Source organism: Rhinichthys klamathensis, unplaced genomic scaffold (assembly GCF_029890125.1).
Source record: "Rhinichthys klamathensis goyatoka isolate OS25496 unplaced genomic scaffold, OSU_Roscu_1.1 h1tg000258l_1, whole genome shotgun sequence".
Classification (NCBI taxonomy): domain Eukaryota; kingdom Metazoa; phylum Chordata; class Actinopteri; order Cypriniformes; family Leuciscidae; genus Rhinichthys; species Rhinichthys klamathensis.
The window spans coordinates 1,071,510-1,088,655 of NW_026606780.1; the positions used below are offsets into that span (position 1 = coordinate 1,071,510).

The 17,146-nt window shown below is 38.7% G+C and overlaps 1 protein-coding gene across 4 annotated transcripts in view; it reads left to right on the forward strand.

The window, feature by feature from the left end:
• Positions 1–17,146, forward strand: part of dennd2b (DENN domain containing 2B) — a 70,645-nt gene that overhangs the window by 22,836 nt on the left and 30,663 nt on the right. For 2 of the 4 annotated variants that reach the window (XM_056267346.1, XM_056267345.1), the window contains exons 3-4: positions 2,637–3,890; positions 16,455–16,591. In XM_056267346.1, coding sequence (XP_056123321.1) covers positions 2,637–3,890; positions 16,455–16,591 — 1,391 coding nt within the window. The remainder of the gene's footprint in view (positions 1–2,636; positions 3,891–16,454; positions 16,592–17,146) is intronic. The other 2 variants (XM_056267348.1, XM_056267347.1) reach the window with 1 other exon arrangement.

The window sequence follows — 17,146 nt, forward strand, 5'->3', positions numbered from 1 at the left end:
ACATTTTTTCCATTCCACAGCTTGCCTAAATATTCATAGGAAACGACTGCTTATGATAACCAAAACTTTTATCCATAATTGAGGAGATGCTGAAATAGACATACGAGTCCATCGATGCTTCATAGGCCAAACTGTTGTATACAAAGCTAAAGTAAACATCCTGGTTATGAGTAAAAGCCAGGAAGTTGATTAGAAAAGAGGCTTTGTTCTATTTGTGGCCTTTGCTTAAGCTTTGCAGTTGCTATCAGAACAAGTGAAGAACGTCTTTGAAGAGTGAGAGGAGTTACTTTCATAATTACATTTGAACACTCTCTGATGTCAGAAATATTTATCAAAGTAAATTGTGATTTATGCGAAGAAGTGTGTGGGGAAAATGATGGCATAGTTTTTGCTAGCCTCTCTTCCCAGACATGGATAATACGGCTTCAGCTGTAAATCACAAGCATAGGAGAATGCTGAAGAAGCAGATTTATGTCAGATGAGGGTGGCGGTAGGTAGGCCTTGCACTGAGAATATGCCCTTTTTATAGCAAAGATAATAGCTGAGAAAATAACTCAATCACAGATGAAATATCCACATTTTTGTGGGGGAGAACCCACTGGATCTGGGCTTGACATATTTCTTTTGATGTGTGTTCCTTGAACCTCATAGTTTCACCATCCTGGCACAGCTTTCCAACAGGAAATGGCCTGTGGTTGACATTGCCCTCAAGACCCAGAAAGAGCCAAACCAGCTCTGACATCCCACTAGGTCCATGTGTGGCCAGACCAGCTGGCTTCCCCAGAGCTGGCCTTGTTTTTACTGGCCCTGTCCGGCCTCTCAGAGAACCTCGTCAGACCACAGACACAAACTCATGGCGGATTCAATGAAAGCATTCTCAAACTGATGCTTTTCTTTGAGCAAAGAATTTTACATGAGCCTAATACTGCAGTTATAAAAACAAAAAGTTGTGGAGACATATTTAGATATGCAGTGTTATTCTATGGAAAACATCTGATCAAAGATTATATAACTTTAATTGTGCTATAAACACCAGCCTTGATGCAAAAATTGTCCTCCTAAACAATATCCTCCATCTCCTTTTGGCAGATTTGGCATCTGTCCATCCCTCCCCTTTGATTAGCCAGGATAAGACTGTTTTTTTTCTCAGGCCGGGGATCCATTGTAAAGGTCGAACCTAAAGAATCTGCTTTAACACACATTACAGTCAGACTCAAATATTACATTTTCCTGTCACCGTTTCATGCAAAGAGGCCTACAGCTTTATCTTCAGAGGAAGTATTATACCCTTTTCTTTAATTCCCCTCTGAATCAGCTCTTTTGTGTACATGATTTTGAAATACAAGTTTATTATGCTAGTAATGATGAAAGATTTAACACAACTGAAGATACCATAATATCATGAAAACAGCTGTGATGCTTAATATTTTCTTTGAAAGCCATGTTTTCTGCAAAAAATCTTACTGACCCCAAACTTTTGAACAGTAGTATATATGTTTTTATATTTATATTAAATACTTGTTTTTTTTTAATCATATTTGCCCTTCTCTACTGTAGATGGTAATGTAGAATATAGTGGTTTCTTTTTGATAAAGTAAAATTGATTTTATAAAGTTAATGCCTGTGTTGGGTGAACCTTTTGACAATTTAAAACAAAACAGTTTGGTATGTAAAATTAATTCGATTTTTTTTTAAGTTGGGAACAACAGTTTGTGCAAGTTTGTCTGCTTGTAATATTTGGTGGTGCTGTATATTGTTCTGTAAATATGGGGGAATGACTGCAGACTGCTGGTGGCATGGTGTTTCTCTGCCCCTTTTCATGCCAAGGGCGTTATGGTGAGGTTTTTGGTTGATCTGTCCCAACCTGCACCCTGGATCATACTCTTGGCTTCCTCCCAGCTTCAACTTGTTATTCTAACCACCGCTGTGACATCAGATCTGCCTGCCTCAATTTCACTGAGGTGTGGGCCAAGTCGATTTCTAGTTCCTGGAAGCTCATGAGCGGCATTAGATTTTGAGGTGGATGAGAAAGTGTTTGTGTGTCTGAGCAGACTGAAATGAGGTCAGCAGGGTCTTTAATATCATTGCTCAGCAGTGAGCAGTGTCTGATTGCTGAGTGAACAATCAGCCTGAGAATGATGAGGATGCTGAGGTTGACATGTAGGCAAAGAGAAACAAACAGTTGCTACAGAGGACAAACGTCTAAGGAAAAAAGCTGAGGGTTAGTGAGGGTGAGTTCATTTATATCCCTCAAGTTTAATAGTTTCAATGTTTTTTGTTTGGGAGGTCCATATAAATGTTCTTCAAAATGATTGTGTGGAATGATTTGTTATTCTGTTTACGTTGGCTTGATGTGAAGGATTCTATTCCGCCAAATTTATCTCAGGTTGTTGTTGTTCTTTCCCATATTTGACAACTAACATTTCCTTTTATCTGAAATCATTTTTGAAGTTCTCCTTTTGCATTACTTGCAGTATTATGTTACTTGTTCTGATTATAATATATTTTGTTGTAACTAGTATTTTTTTTGTGTTCTTATTCATAGTAAGTGTTTGTGAGGATATAGCACTCTTCTGTGCCAAGCATACTTTTTTTTAGGATTTCTTAATCTTTCTGCTGATTTACTTTTGTTTCAGGTGTCAATCTGTGTCCTCACCTCCAATTCTTACTACTGGAAAAGAGTCAGGTTCCTCTCATCTCACTGGCAGTGAGGACACCAGTCAGCCAGGAAGGTACGCTAAAGCTGATGCTAAACTCTGGACCCAAAGGAACTGGAGCTGTAAGACTGCCAGCTTGAGAAGTGGCGCCTCTCTCTCCACTGACTTTGAATGTCAAAGCAGGCTCACTAAATCTAGGAGCATTAGCTGTCTGGACAAGAGGCTCACCATCCATAAGCCACCAAGCAGCGATAACCAGGATCAGAAGGAGAACCAGCCACAACAGACCCCCCCTGTGGGGGATGGATTGAATACTGGACCCCTCAGCTGGAGTACTCTTTCAGTAGGACCTACCACCAAGCTTGGGCACAAGCGCACACTCTCACTTAGTTGTACTGGGACCTGCGCCTCATCCGTCGCCATACGCAAAAAGATCTCGGAATGGGAGGGTCGGAAGGCGGCTCTGCCTAGGATGAGCCTTTGCCTGGAGAAGAGGCCTGGAGGTGGGAGCGAGGGTTGCCCAAGTCTGCTGTCCTCACCCTGCAGTGAGAAGACCTTTGACTTTAAGGGTGTGAGGAGGATGAGCACAGCATTTTCTGAGTGCTCTTACCCTGAGACTGAGGAAGATGAGCATGTATCGGATCGAGAAGCTCCTGTAAGGTTCCAGAAAAGGCCTTCAAAGACAGAGTCCTCAGGCATTTTCCTCCGCACGCTGTCGGCACGGAAGGAGACCTCAGCCGTGCTCAGCCGCATTAAAAAAATTGAACAGGTATTAAAGGAAAGTCCCTCTTCGTCCCCACCGCAGTATCTTAGCAATTGCTACGGCCTTGACAAGTCCAGACAGAAGTCTTTCACTATCAGTGGGATCGAGGACTTGGACAGCACTTGTGGCAGCAAGCGGAGCAGCATCTGTTCTGTGGCCACAGAACCTGAAGCTTCTCCAGGCTCTGATAGACTTTCTAAGCTCAAGCAGAGATTCAGCATCAGCTCTACCAGATCAGAGAGCCCAGAACTCCCTACTGCACAGGACTCTTCAGGAATTACAGTGAACCCTTTGCCCAAACCCAAACGAACATTTGAGTATGATGCCAACCGGAATCACAGAGGCTTGTTGCCTGGTAATGGACTACCTCCCACTACTGAATCTCCACCTCCACTTCCTTCCACCCCAGCACCTGCTATAATGAGAAATTCCAAGACAGATGAAAGCTTGCCGAAGAAGACTCAAGATAGGTGAGAAACATGATTATCTTCCACAGTGGATGAATGGCATGCCTGTCCGTATAGTAGTATGTAGCTATTTAGCAGATTAATTTATCCAAAGAATCATGTAACAGATATACAACGTAAGTTGGGGATAAGTGTTTTGCTCAAGGGCACAATGGTGATGGCTCAGGGCTTGCTCCTTGTGAGGATCAAACGGACAACCTTACGTTTACTAGCTTTGATGCTTAATAGGTACCTTAAACCTAGACAAAAGTTTAGGAGAATATTTCATTTTTTTTATATTTTCCATACAATGCAAGCATACAGTCGCCATGTGCTATATTCCAAGTCTTCAACCATATATTTCGGTTTGTTGTAGCCCTACATTGTTTTCCCACGAAAACAGCATCTGTCACATCTCCTTTGCATTTGTGCATTTTCAAGGATGCTGCCTGAAGATGTATTTTACTGTTGCATTCATTCATTAACAAATTACTTACTCATACTGCACAAGAACCAATGCCATTCTGATGTCAAAAATGGTGTTTTGAATGTGAATAGAGCTGTGGTGCAGGGAAAGATTTTCAGTCATTTAGGTCGGTACTAGCTATCGATTATTTTAGTAATCGAGTATTCTACAGATTATTTCATCGATTAATCGGATAAAAAATGTGAAAAAGAGATCCAAGTTAACAACAGCCTTTAAAATGACTTAAAATACAAATTTATAATAACAAGCAATAATAATTGGTTCAAATAAAGTAGCAAAGTAAGTAATCATATGGGTTTTATTGAACAACACTGTTAAAATACACCATGTAAAATAAATGATATAAACTAATACATGTACATTCCTATAACAAATGCCTGCAGAGGGCGCCAACGGCCTGTTGTTAGTTGTTGTTGCACTACGGCACGATCAAATCATTGTTTAATATTGTCCAAACAACATTTAATTCAAATGTCCATTTAACCTTTAATATTTGGTCACTCACTTCTTTGCGATATAAATGCAACAGCCGCTGTAATTTCATGAACAAGAACACATCAAAACATGCAAACTCAGAGCGAGAGTGTAAACTTTTATTTTGAAATCGAGATGAACAACAATTTGCATATTTAGAAACATATTTATGTATTCTCCTGTGCTGGCGTAGATTAACAAATGAGTTACGTTACAAATCTTGTGAAATAGCGTACACGTGTTCCCAGATGAACGTTAGCAACCCAAACTCAAAGCATGCAGAGATGGAGTTGGAGAAACTCGAGACGCTCCACGCTTAAATGAAAACCACAAACCGCGTCCGACTTTTTGCGTTCCCAAATGTACGTTATTGGAAACCTAAACAAACAGCACATGTAGAGACTAAGTTTTCACCGTTTACCGTGAACGGAGCTGAGGTAATTTTAACATGTAATCTGCACGCATGTAAATAAGTAAAGCCTTGTGCTATTTAACTGAATCGCAGCCTTTATGATTTCACAATAGCATTATGCACTAGCACTAACACTATTGTAAATGGTTTTAAATATATCTCATAGCCTTAGAAAACGGTGTAATAATCATAATAATGCGGTTCACGCCACTTCCGGTATTTTGCCGGTTACTCTAATCGAGGATTTTTTTTAATCGAGTACTTGACTTCAATCGAGGAATCGTTACAGCAATACAGTCAATATCACTAAAGCAATGAAATGTTTGGAAATACTTGAGGAGTAAATAATGAGAGAATTTTCATTTTTAGGTGAAGTATTATTTAAAACACCAGGCATAGCTTTTTCCTACATTCATTGGTGGAACTTTTTGGTTGTCTACATTGCTCCATGTTGTTGTAGTACATGTCATAGTACTGTTTTATAGAGATTTTTCATATTTAAAAGTGTCTAATATCTAGATGTAAACCTCCAATAAGTCCAAACTAAAGACTAGACAGACAGAGTTGTGTTGGAGAAAGAAATAACATGTCAGAAAATGACTGAGAAGCACTGAATTTGTGTACTTCCACTTAGTCGGTTCCCCCACAAACAAGAGATCATTTATTTTTCTTGGATAATGAAGTGTATAAAACTTGTCCCAAGAATTTTGAAAAGGATAAGGACCACAGGCCAAGCATTTGTTTTGTTGATATAGCTCTGGACTTTGAATTATTGGCTTTTGTTTCTGACTTCATAGTCTCTCACAGTGATTTGGCCTCTACAGTTTCACAGATTCTTATGTTACAAATCAAGTAAGCAAAATGAAATTTCCTGTCAGGCATTTGACGGCAAGCAGAGATCAACATGGAGATGCTAGTTTTCTCAGGGTTTCATAATTTTACCATATTAGGTGAATTTGTTGCTTTTTCAAATGTTACACAATTGTTCTGTGAATGGCACACATCATTTTTTCCCTTCTTTTATCTTCACATTGAGATTCAAACTGATACTGCTGAAATAGTAAATGCTTATTAATGTTTAGCCTAATTTTCCAAATTTAGTTCAGAAGTCCAAAAATAGCATGAGCTATAACTTCAACAGTTCCATAAAACACTTTTGAGTTCATTTTTAAAAACCCAACAGTAAAATACAGTAAATTAAATGTTTTTGGAGGTTCAAAGACCTCAGAGACGTTGCTTCATCTCCTCTTGTTAAGTTAATTTAACACTGCTTCATGGTGCTGCTTTTTTGAGGGCTCTCATGTTGTTTATAGCTCATATTCCTCATGGCCTTGTGAATGATCTTTGGCACAAGGATTGTTTAGCCCAGTTACTGGGTATGGAGAGCTGCCAGGTTCTCGTGATGGAGAACGTCTAGGTTACTGTAACCCCCGTTCCCTGAAGGAGGGAACGGAGACGTTACGTCGGACTGACGTCATGGGGTCTCACCTAGGAGCCCAATCACCTCCAACGGGTAAGAAATGAGCCAATGGACATTGACCAGTGAGATTTGCATGCCGAGTCACACCTACCCATACGGGTATAAATATTACTGGCATTACTCACTTCATTCATGTTTTGCTGAGGAGCCGAGACAGGGATCCCGGCCATTCAGCGGTGGCTCAGGGAATTGGGGTTACATTAGAAATTAGGGGTGTAACGATACCCTCATGTCACGATTCGATACATATCACGATAGTGAACTCACGATACGATATTATTGCGATACTCCAAGACATGGTAAAAGGTTAACAAAAATTTTACTGTTGATTAAAATGTTAAGTTTTATATTATTGTGGGTGTAAATGAATAGGCTTGGTGCCGGGAACCAATGCACAGGACAATAGTGACACCAGAATAGTGACACAAAAAATATTCATGATTCTGAAGCTGAAAACAGAATTATTTTAGACGGCAAGCAGAGATCAACATGGAGATGCTAGTTTTCTCAGGGTTTCATAATTTTACCATACTAGGTGAATTGGTTGCTTTTTCAAATGTTACACAATTGTTCTGTGAATGGCGTCAAATTCTTGCACTATGTCACTGACTAGATATATTTAAAATAATGTAGTCCACTTTTTACTGGTAACTTAAAGCTGCTGTAGGTAACTTTTGTAAAAAATATTTTTTACATATTTGTTAAAACTGTCATTATGTCCTGACAGTAGAATATGAGACAGATAATCTGTGAAAAAAATCAAGCTCTTCTGGCTCCTCCCAGTGGTCCTATTGCCATTTGCAGAAATACACGCTCCCGGTCAGAAACAACCAATCATAGCCAGGAGGAATGTCTTAGCAGTGTCAATCACGCTCGTGTACGCGCTGATCACACCCCTCTCTTGCACAGCGCGTGTGCTTATGACGGAGAAACAACCTAAACTGCTAATTCTCGAGTGACACCTGCTCATAAAACAAAGAGGTAAAAGAAAAAAGACCGATGACGATAAACAAGCAAAAAAGAAAGAATTACACAAAGCCCATTGACTCGGTGTCAAAACTCTAGCCGCATAACATGTAGATAAAATGTCACGCACTCTGCTAAGCAACAATTGAAACCTGCTAATTCACTGGCTTGCCATGTTGCTGAAATAATGTACTAGCACACCTTATCTAGCATTATATATCGCTAGAATACAGGTCCTTCTCAAAAAATTAGCATATTGTGATAAAGTTAATTATTTTCCATAATGTAATAATAAAAATTAAACTTTCATATATTTTAGATTCATTGCACACCAACTGAAATATTTCAGGTCTTTTATTGTTTTAATACTGATGATTTTGGCATACAGCTCATGAAAACCCCAAATTCCTGTCTCAAAAAATTAGCATATCATGAAAAGGGTCTCTAAACGAGCTATTAACCTAATCATCTGAATCAACTAATTAACTCTAAACACCTGCAAAAGATTCCTGAGGCTTTTAAAAACTTTTGCTATTGCAAAATACATAATGATTTGAGGACCAAGTTTGTAGTCAAAGTATGGGCAGGCCATAGTCAATGTAAAGCATATTGTTGACGTTTAGTCCCTATTAGTGAATGTGCCATACATCTTTTTATCCGCTGTTATCGGTGGCCCTGTTTACTAGCCTGCGCGTTCACGACAGGCTCCGCTGTGGAGGACGAGCTGTGGAGGGAGGGCTGTAGCGCAGCAGAGAGCAAGGGGGTGGGACCTGTAAGTTGTGCTTGTTCAAATTTTCAGGCTAAGTCAACGTTTTCTCAAAACTCCCTACTGCAGCTTTAAGACATTTGGCATTATCAGGACCCACAAATATTCCCCCATTGCATTATTATACATTATATTAAAAATTATGTAGTTTAATGTAGTACTGACACTAAAACTCACAACTGCTCGGCTCTGAAGCAAAATATGAATGGTGTTTTTTTTTTTTTAAATGGTGGGTACTGGTGTTTTGCGTGCGTTTGGCCAATCAGCGTACACTAACGTCACTGATTGTTCAACTTCCTATAGTGCTGGTTTAGACCCTACTCTGAAGTAGGAGCTAAATTAGTTCCTAGAACTAAAATCGCTCCTAGTTCCTGCGGTGCGAACACGCCAAAATTCGGTTACTTCCACTAATAGTTCTTGAGACTATGAAAAGGTTCCTCCGGTGCGAAAGCCCCTTTTGTTACCACTTGGAGGTGTATGGGCTAGAGGTTCGACCGATATGTGATTTTCAGGGCCGATACTGATGATTACAGATCAAGTAGACCGATAACCGATATTTTAAACCGATATATAGTGTCTGGTGTAAAAATTAACATTATTATTATTATTATTATTATTAATAATAATAATAACTTAAAAAGTGCAGGGAGCACCCAGCAGCATTCTGTAAACATTTTGTAAAACTTAAGACTCTATTTTAATGGTGACATACAATTTTAGTAATCAAAAAGCATTTCTAATTAATTGAAATCATCAAGCATTCAATTTATTTACAGTTTAACAAAAATAAAAATTTTAGGGCCCTATGAAAAACCAAACTTTTATTTTTTGACGGTTTGCCGTGGAGATCTTTGAGTTTCTGTGTGTTTATGATATGACGATAGCTTTTCTCAGTTTAACCCTCTGGGGTCTGAGGTGTTTTCAGGGTCCTTGAGATGTTTTGGTATGCTCTGACATTTCTGCTTTTTTCAGTTGCTTATAAACATATTAATGGCACAGGTGAAATTACACTCTATATAGCACACACAGGGCTACCATAATATGTGAACAACATGTTAATACATGTTTGTATTTTTGAGAGAATATTGTTTATGCGTGGTTATTGAAAAAAATAAAAAATAAAGTTTCTAATATAAGGCCACAAATAACATACTAAATATCTGTCCACAAGACTTTTGACTAGTGGATGTTGTCGCCTAGAGTTTTTGCTTCGAATTGATCTGAAAATCATTCTGCCTAATCATTCACATAAAACAATAGATTGTTTTAAATTGTGAAAAACATTTTTTTGTTTGCAAAGGCAATATGCGGATGGGCGGAACGGCCCAACCCCCTCATGAATTAGGGCAGTTCTCACCTGAGCAGACTGCATACTAATGAGCCTTTCATTCAGTGGTGTCACACAAGAAAGAATGCAAGGACAATATATATATATATATAAATAAATAAATATGTATACACACACACACACACACACACACACACACACACACACACACACACACACACACACACACACACACACACACACACACACACACACACACATATATATATATATCAAACCATCAAAATATAAATGAAAGCCAAAAGCACATTTTTAGTCACACCTTTTAGCCATCCACATACCATTTTTAGCCATCCACCGCGGTAAAAATAAACCAGTCGCATTTCAAAGTCGTTCGCGAAACGACCGCCAGGTGGCGCAAAGGGACATTTAGCAAAACGTAAGTGGGGCTAATGTCTGTAGCCTAAGGATGAAATACTACAAGTTATGGTAATTTCCAAATAAGCCTACAACAAACATGTATAGCCTACTCCGTAATTGTTGGTCATACAGATAAGATATAATCTTTTAAAACTGTAAAAGGCTAAAGTATAGGCCTACACTCACAGGCTAAATGAAAAAAATCACTCATGTGAGAAAAAGACGTTTGGGTATTTCTCAGTGAGAAAATTCATAGCCGAGCGGTAGAACTTAGGGTTCATCATCAAGATAACACGGGTTCAAATTCCGCACAAACATGGTCTGCTGTAAATTTTATATTTATTTAGATTTGTCTAGCTCTAAAACTCTGTTACACCATACAGTTTTTTTTGCTTATATTTATAATATACAATTATCATGCATTTCCATTTTACACTAAGGAACAAAATAGTATCCAACAGAACGACTTTGCATCTGTATAATAATAGGCTACCAATCGTAATTTCAAAAGCAGTTCTGTAAAAAAAAAAAATTATATATAGCCTATATATATATATATATATATATATATATATACTATATATATATTTTTTTTTTTTTTTCAGGGCTGCCAACTCTCACGCATTGAGCGTGAGAGGAGGCTACTCACGCAATTGACCCAAATCTCACGCTCTCACGCCACACCCCCGATTTCTCCCGCTGAAGTGTCAACCCGGTCGGTCAAATTCCTAAAAGATATAGTTTATCTATAGATCTACCTGTTGAGCCACTCGTGATCGACTAGTTACCGCAAATTAGTTAAAATATCCCGTAATCTATCTAGAGCGAGCGTGCATGCGAGACAGATTTTGTGCTCCAAACCATGCGCGCGCATGGCAGAGAGGTCTGTTCCCTACAACCTAGAGTTTTTAAAAACATGGTTTTAAGTAAAGTGTGATTTGCCAGGGGGGACTAGGATTTCCTTCTGGTCTTAACATCCCTGCTTCTGTTGAATTATTTTAATCCCCCCCGTAATTTTTTGGTCATACAGATAAGAGTAGCCTAGAGTAGCTTACATCGTTCAAAACTGTAAACTTGTATTCATATAGGCTAATGACAAAAACAGTATATCTGTAGTCTCTGTCTTCGGGAACTGCGCGTCACAAAAAATGAACCGAAAGCCACTTCAGCTCAGTCACGATAAGAAATCGGCTATGTCTAAAGCCTTTAAATGTCTAAATATTTAGGCTAATAAATGTTATCTGATTGTGTAGGCTAATCCATATGAAAACGAGAGGTACAGAGGATCTACTCAAACATGCAATGTAAGCGCTTCCCAATGAGAAAATGACAAGACAAGGGTGAAAATCTTGCTCTAATTAAATGTAGGCTAAATCGCCCTGAATTAAAATGTAAAAACAGATCAAATAATGTATTTGTCGAAATGTTGCGATATTGTTTCATTTAAGTTCATAATTATTCTATAAATGTTATTTAATTTAGCAGCATTACCACAAAGCACCGTGTTTCGATATTTATTTGAATAATACAAAATAAAATAATTTCATTATTTTAAAAACTTAATTCACAAATTGCATGCCTTGTAAGGATCCAAAGATCCCTGTAGAATTTAATATTGAGTTGAACATTTTGTTCATGACAACAAATTAACATGCATTTTTTCAGATTATATTTAGTTTTGCTTGGAAAAAGCTGGCCCAACCCAGTTTTATTTCATCAATTATTGAAATAATGAAATATTTAGTAATAAACTTTTATGACAGAAATATCACTAGGCTACATGTAACTTAAATCATTTAATTCCTTCATTATCAACACTGTCTAGAATAGCGATTTAAGTGTGAATTGCGACTTCTCTTTGTGTTAAGTCAGCCTCAGACTCCGATAGCCTGTGGGGGGTTGGAGGGACAGTTGCTGGACAAAGGTGTTAATGTTCCTCTTTCATATGGAGAGTGTCGGATAGCCAGCCTGATGAGCAGGCAAAATTATTGTAAGGATAAATCTGCGTCCAAATGTAGACCCCATATCTTATTAAATTATAAATATTGTAGTTTATTTATTGTAGCCTATTTAAAGTTTTTTTCACACAAAATTTCAATTGAAGTTATTGTAAGGTGAATTCAACAAGGCATGCTGTGTCTTTGAAGCAACAATTAAAGGTTAAATAATTTTTTCGTGATTTGTATGGCTGACACGCAGCGACATATACAGTATTATCAGCTGTATGATGTGTTTTTACCCTGAAATGTTTAATTTCGAGAGAGAGACCCGCGCGCGCAGCGAGGGAGACTAAATAAACTTGTTAAAAAGAGATCCAGCGCGAGAGAGGCAAAGAGAAACGCATGTTTTTAATTTAATTATGTTTCTTTGGACAATTTTCGTTTTGTACTGTTTTAATTGTTTAATTTAGCTGTAATTTCTTTGGCAATACAAATTTAAAATGTCGCAAGAATAAGATTAGCCTAGTGTTTCTTATTTTGCATCGCAAAAGAAATAAACTCTAAACCCGATGCAACCCTGTTTTAAATTAAAAAATTTAAACCTTGAAATGTTCGAACTTGGTTTCAAACTTAAGTAATTTTAGTGTTCTTTTACATTACACAATAATTTAGCAGACTAAAGACGAGCTTCTTCATTTATATTTTCTGATGCAATCGGCTGACAATCTTCCTTCATCAGTTTTTGTCGTTTGTGCAGCGGCTGCGGTTCTACAGGAATGTAGCAAATTTACGTTGTAATGATAATCAAACAAAACTCTTGACTTTAAATAAGTAAACAGATATAAACAGTTACCTATTTAAGCATCAAGGTGGGGAAAATATAAACGCTGTAGGACAACATCGGTTAACAACATGTAGGCCTATGCTACATTGAGATTCGATCTCGGGTGGATTGAAGGTCCTCGAAGCTCGTATTGTTGCGTTGATCACTGAGCTACCGTCTGTACGCTGATGAAGTTGTAAAGCCTCATTGATGTAGCCTAAATGTTTTTATTGCAATGTTTTATGTTGAAATGTTTTCATTATTTATTCAATTACATTTCAGTAGCCTAATTTCAGTATTGTGATTATGAATTATTTTAACTACGTTTCACTTGTTGAATTCTTCTGCTACCAGCTTTCAATCGCTCTGAATCAGCGCGGTGCGGCAGCAGATTACGCATTAGAGAGAATAAACCGGAATAAACGAACACTTTTCAGAGTCTATGATTGTAGCGCCTCTTAGCGGTAAAAGGCAGCAAATACACCACACATTTTACCGCCGCGGTGGAACGGCTGATGTGGGCATTGTCATGGCTTGCCTCGACATTTGCGTTTGAATAGCGCGCGTCCTCCGTGGGCGTGTCAGATTAACGCGTAATGAAGTGTAATGAGCTGGGGAAAAAAATACTGACAGCACTCTCTTTTCATACAGATTGCATAAACTGAGAATATTTGTTTTTTATATAAATTACTTCATTTAAAAGAAGAGAATTCAAGCTTCATAAAGAAAAATCTCTCGTGCCTGTGTGACAAGTAATCGCGGAGTTACAGTTAATCTTAGGACGCGTTTCAGAATGGACTTCACTGACAGAGAGAACGCAGAACTCGCATCATGTTTGTTTTTCTTTATTTGGTGAAAAGCACAACACTTTGTTTTTATTGTGAGTATCCACAAAAAAAATAGTAACTTAACAGGATCTAATGATGTATCGCACTTATATGTAAGATCAAAATCAACCGAGTATTTTGAGTCTCTTTTGCACTGATAAGAAAAAAAGCGAGACAATCGCGCCGGCGCGATAGCCGACCCCAGGGGGTTAAGCATTCAAAAGCACATGAAGTGACTCTGGAGATGATGTTTATGCAATCATGTCCTCATATAATGATGCGGCTGAGGCTGAAAACAGCGCAAGCGTCACGCGTGCTCCTGTGTGTGTGTGTGTGTGTGTGTGTGTGTGTCTGTCTGTCTGGTAAATGAAATCACGTGTTAGCGCCATTCTTTTAGGGACACGCAGGATTCATATTTAAATAGTCTTTTTGCGGTTTGAAATTAGATTTGATTTGTACTTACCTGCTTTTTATTAATTCATCAAAAAGTATATTCATCAAATATAGCGCATTTCAAAATTAAATTATTTAATTGGCAAATCGATTTTGAAAATGTCCGATACCGATAACCATAAAAATGCTTAATATCGACGCCGATAATCAGCCAGGCCGATAATTGGTTGACCCCTAGTTTGGGCTCCCAGGTAAGACCTCATGAGGCCATGCTTAAAAATATTCTTGTTTGCCGTAACCCGACCGACCCTGTCAAATTAGGACCGACCCAATTATTTATTTTTTTCCCCTTTTAGTCCGACCGACTTGCCGGTTGTAAACTTGCATTAAGACCGACCGATTTTTTTTTTACTCTTCAAACAACTAATACAAATGCAATAAAATAATATACATTTATTATAGTAAGTATTGTGAATATAAATTGCGTAGGCTACGTTCTTTCTTTTAAATAAAAACCCGTGGCGTCATCTATTATGATTATGTTTACACCATTGGTTTACGCATGTCACACTATGGCCTGTGCGTTCGCTTCGTTTCATTCACTGTCAATGGTTCGCGCTCGGTGATGATGGCTGCGGCGCGGCTGCTTGTGAAATACGTCTGTATGAGCCTACATTTAGTCGCTCATTATTCGAAATTCTTAATGGTCAAATAGGGAATCGATGTTAACGGCCTTTTCTCGGAGCCCGTCCAGCTCGTCATGACATGCCCACCGCGAACGCGCGTCACACAGCAACTGCAGGCTCTGACAAACAAACACACATAAGTGTGGGAAGCCAAACACACCGAAAGGGGGACGAAACGGCGCGGTGTGTTACAGAGTTCGCGCTGCGCTGACTTGTAATCTGCGTGGCTCAATGGACCGAGACGCGCGAGCGCGACAGACTCGACAGCGCAGGAGAAGTGTTTGCTTGCGCCAGCCAATGGTCAGAGCGGCGCGAATTAATCTCACCAGCGCCGCGCTGACCAATAAAACAGCACATCCCATACCGAAATGTACTAAATTGCACAAAAGAAAATCGACCATTCCATAATATGTCAGGACTACTTAATCGGCCTATAGTTTCCTACAATGCGCCTAGCTATTTGACCACACTGATTTCCGTTAATAATAGCAGATGTTTATGGGTCAAATCTCTCACTCTCTCCCTGCAACTTTTTGTTACCCTCCTTTCCTGCCCCTAGACCAGAAAGGGGGCTTGTAACAGTATGGGTCAAATGTAAACGAATGGTGCCAAACGCGCTGTTTTATTGGTCGGCGCGGCGCTGGTGAGATTAGTCATTTTAATTTATTTGTTTCCCTCTGAAAATCCACTTTCATTGAAATCTAGTGGCTCCTTTTTTTCTTTTGATTCTGCCTATTTTTTTCCAAATGAATGCAGCTGGAATTAATGCAATAAATATGTTTTTTTTTTTACAAAGATTTCAAATTGTTTGTGGTCTATAACCTGTATCAGAATGAGGTTCGCAATGGTGCGCCCGAAGGCATGGGGGTTGAAGACCCAGTCAGTGACGTCACGATATGCAAATTTGTTTAAATTCAAACCGACCTAATCACCATGACCAAAATTATCCTTTTTTTTTTTACATTGAATCTTGAAAAAAAAATATATAGACCTACCTACCGACCCTTTTTTTTTTTTTTTTGCTGTTACTGCAAACCAAAATATTTTTAAGGATGGCCTGACGTCAGTCCAACGTAACGTTGAACGTGACTGACTGAATGGGAACCTCATGTACAGGAGCATTTCTACTGGTCTGCAATTGAGCCCATGTTTGACATTCCTGTGGCTGGTCCAGAGTCGACTGTTTAGAGGCTATAGGCAAGCAATTAGATTGTGTCATGTCAAACTGCTAATTTGGGGTTCCAACTTTTGGTTAGCTTTCCAACCATGTTATTGTGTGTATATTTTCATGCAAATGCATTTTGGCTTCTTTTACATAAACAATAAATACCACCCGATCAGAGGCGGGAACTTTATAAGTCATGTTTATTCAAGCACGTTGTTCAATCCTCTCTTGTTGCTTATCATTTTAATTGGTGTCTTCCAGAAAAACTGTTGAGCGATTGGACACATTTAAGATCCTCATAAGTGAAAGATGCTTTCCTCTTCTCAGGTGGTCTGGCCTGAATGTGATCATCCAAATGAAAGATGCTTGCCTTAAGCGAAGCCAACAGAACTACTCTGGTTCATCAAAAGTTATGTCCAAAGCTGTGATTTTATTTTTTCTTTATCTCTGTTTGTTTCCAGAGAATCGTGTGAGTCAGAAGATGCTGTCAGTGTGCCTTCCTCACACCCCTCCTTACCCACAGAGAATGGCACAGAGAACCACAGTCGGCCCAGCTCCAAGAGCACACTCGAGGAGAATGCATATGAGGACATAGTGGGTAAGAACTGCCAACAGTTGGTGATAGATCCTACTTGCTCCCTTTTGATTGTGTGCTAAAGTTTTAACTAGTTACGGTTACAAGGACACCTTTTTTTTCAATTGGAATGAATTAATTCGGAATGAATTCATTGATGAATCCGATGGTAGTGTTTACTTCACAAGCGTCAAATCGGAATTGTATTTTTTTTTTTTTTACATGCGCGCCGTGCACAAATTTACAGTTTCCTGCTGTTTGCGCATACTATTCTCCTAAGTTGCTTCCTTTCTTTGATTTCGGGTCCTAATTAGGAGATGACAAGCACATGAACCGTTGTGCCATGCAGCTTATATTTATCAAGCAGTAAAAACGTCCCTTCCCGCACCCATCTGCGGATGAGAGTCTGTAACAAGGACTAGGGAGAAGTTTACTTGTCTCTCGATCGGTTTGCAAAAGGTTTAAACCACCCCATACAATTCGAATGAAATTTTAATCGGATTTGGCCAATTCATTCCAATTGACTTGGTTACATGTGACTTTTTTATTCCGACTGTGCTAGTAGTCCGATTACAATCA